Source organism: Cyprinodon variegatus, unplaced genomic scaffold (genome assembly GCF_000732505.1).
Source record: "Cyprinodon variegatus isolate N-32 unplaced genomic scaffold, C_variegatus-1.0 Scaffold1924, whole genome shotgun sequence".
Classification (NCBI taxonomy): Eukaryota; Metazoa; Chordata; class Actinopteri; order Cyprinodontiformes; family Cyprinodontidae; genus Cyprinodon; species Cyprinodon variegatus.
The window spans coordinates 55,030-58,098 of NW_015152377.1; the positions used below are offsets into that span (position 1 = coordinate 55,030).

Consider the following 3,069-nt stretch of genomic DNA (forward strand, 5'->3'; position numbering starts at 1 on the left):
CTCCCCTTCATGACATTAAGGAAGCTGTGTAACTCATTTTTATCTCTCATGACCTTTGTTTAGAGCCTGCGAGGCTAAGAACAGACATACCTCAACATTTTTTTTACTCCACAAAGCTTTTCTGAATGGTTGATGCTCCGGTGTACAGCGGCAAATGTTTACTGAACTCCAGCATTGAATGCTCTGATGCACAAAACACTTGGACCCCGAACGCTCAACATGTGCCGCTCCCAACATCCGAACGCACCGCTGGACCTCTCAGCGGTGTCCCCCATAGACTTGGTATATACACAAGATGCTTTTGATGCCTTCATGTGAACGAGGCTAAATTGCAACATGCTTTGTGACAGGGCAATGAGGGTTGACCTTTCCTCTATTCAGGACTTGTACAAGTCTATAGGGGTGAGGAAAAGACCACTCACATTCTGGACCAAATCTGTTTAAGCCAGACATAGACTGTACGATTTTTTGCCCTTTTCGGGCCGATTCTCCAGTCGTGTGAGAATTTTTCAATGGGGTCCAGTTTCAGCCTGATGGTGCGTCTTGTAGTGTATGGGGGTAACGAGGGCCGATCAGCCTCTAACATCAGGAATCTGGTCTGGAGAAAATCAAACATGGTGGAAATTGAGTCGGCCATCGTAAGGTGGGCGTAGACAATCTTGGTCTTGAAGCAGAGCTAAGAGCCAATTTACCAGAACCTGGAGCACTGCGCATGAGCAAAAAAGGCGGTTCTTCCTCTTCCAGATTGACAAGTCCAACCAGCGCCATCTCTTAGCGCTGAGTCCGTGTGGTTTTTGGACGCACAGTTAGAGCTTTTTAGTTTGAAATTATGTTTCTTTCCAAAAACAATGCCAATATGTGGAATATCATATGTTTCAGTTCACCTTCCAGGGTTACTCATTAGAACTTTTAAAGAACCACCAAGATGAAATCTACAGTTGGAAGTAGATTGAATCACCTTTACATTCTACCTTTATACCTTTGCTATAAAAGTTGTCATTCCGTCTTTGTAGCCTTGTCTACTATAATATTTATTGTTTATGGTATTCTCCCTACCTTATGTCCTACCTTATGTCCTACCTTGGGTCCTATCTTGTGTCCTACCTTGTGTCCTATCTTGTGTCTCGTCTAGTGTTCTATCTTGTTTCCTATCTTGTGTATTATCTTGCATCCCATCTTGTTTCCTATCTTGTGTCTGTATGAACTCCTTTCCTTCCATCCTCTCGTCCCTTTACTGTGTTGTCTCTGTTTCCCTTGGCGTATTTGTCCTCATCCTCTCCTTTTTTCTGTCCTCTCTTCCGTCCTGATGTCCTACCTCCTTCTCTTCTTCACTGTCCTCGACTTCTCATTCTCTCTATTCTTTTTCTTTTAACCTTAGTTTTTACTTCCTTCTTTCATGTCTTTAATTGTATTCTCTAAATTGGTTCCGTTTTTCCCCATAATTCACCTGTTTCCTATTTCCTATATTATTCCTTGTTTCCTTATTCCCTTATGTTGTTTTTTCTTGTGTACTTCCTTGTTTCCCTCTTTCCTAAATTCTTGTGTCAGTATTTTTGCAGGATCCATATCTAGATATCTGATTATAGATTTATGTGGCACAATAAAGAATTTGTGTTTTAAAATCGAAACAAAGGACTACGATCCCTGTAAATCTGAGTTAGGATAAGTCTATAGTTTTCTAATGGACAATTGGAACCCTACCGTTTAGCAGCATGGCTACAGAAGAGCTTTGGTTGTCATGTTCACCATGTTACTTGTGCATCACCTGTCTTTCTCCATGCTTGCCCTGGATTTCCACGTAGTCATCAGTCACCTTCACACTGAGCTCATCAGGGGAGAAGTGTTTGACATCCAGGTAGACTGTAAACTTGTCCCTGTCAGACCTCACCTGAAAAAAACAGGTGTCACAGATATGTTTACGCAGCAAAGCAGACATTCATTCTCCCTCATGTACAATTAAAAATGACTTAAACCAGTTTAAGGAATCTTAATCTGTAGCAGTTTTACCTCAGAGATCCCGGAGTTGGAGGAATCCAGAAGATTGCGGAACAGCGAGTGTCTATAATAGGGACTGATGGTGGTGGTGATGGGGAAAAGGTCATAGTCGAAAATTCCCTCTCCGAAAAATTGGTCAAAGAGTCGGGCAGGATAGGTGGAGCCCAGGGCACGTCTAAACCAGGGGTGCTGGATGGCAATATCCATAGTGACCGGAAACTGTTTTGCCTTGGTTTGGCAAATTCAGCCGCAGAACTCAAAGTCCAGAAATGAAAATACAACTCGGACGATAAAAAAAGAATGTTTCCCCGGTTGCTTCATCCCCTGATTCACAGCTGAAACCTCTTTATATACCTGAGGACCAGAACGACGGGCTTTGACAACAATCCCTCTGGAATGACATTATCTCATGGTGGGTTGGGCCCTGTCAGCAGAATCAGAGGTGACTGGAGGGGCGGAGGGGGGGGTCACTACTACCAGAACCTGGAGCGACCCAATGCCCTGCAAACACACCAGACGTGCGTGGCTGCCAAAACAAACTAGTGGGTGGAAGAACAAAAAGGCCAGGAAGCTAGCCACATATTCACAGAGGGTCTTACCCGCGTGGAACAGTCATGCATCGGATCTGTCAGTCAGTGACATAATGCTGCTGGATTCCTCTGCATGCCGAGTTGGACAGAGTAGATTTAGACACAACATTTCTTAGCATCAATGGAGCAACAGCAACTAACAGAGTGCAGCAGAAGTCTTTCCTTTACATAGCACACGTTAGAAACTTTGATTTGTTAGGTAAAACCTGCAGAAACTGTTCACTCTTCAACAGCATGACATGTTTGACGGACTACAGAAACTGTGCCACAAACGTACAGTTATCTGATTGATTTTAACCTGATGAGGCTGACCCTGTTAGTCCCGCTTTTGAAATCAAGCTGTGCCTGTCGTGACCTTGGAGCAGATGGCTGGCTTGATTGCTCATGTAATTCCCCTGTCTATCTCTGCCCTGTTTTCTCATTACTACTCATCTGATCCACCTGCTCCAGCTCCTATTTATGCTGCCTGTTTCCAGCCATCAGT

General features: G+C 43.9%; 1 protein-coding gene across 1 annotated transcript in view; it reads right to left on the reverse strand.

Annotated features, from left to right (window-relative positions):
- cryaa (crystallin alpha A) overlaps positions 1–2,343 on the reverse strand; it is a 5,523-nt gene extending 3,180 nt beyond the window's left edge. Inside the window, exons 1-2 of the mRNA XM_015404979.1 lie at positions 2,008–2,343; positions 1,766–1,888 (exon numbers count right to left, since the gene is read on the reverse strand). Coding sequence (XP_015260465.1) covers positions 1,766–1,888; positions 2,008–2,202 — 318 coding nt within the window. The 5' untranslated portion in view covers positions 2,203–2,343. The remainder of the gene's footprint in view (positions 1–1,765; positions 1,889–2,007) is intronic.
- Between the last annotated feature and the right edge of the window lie 726 nt (positions 2,344–3,069).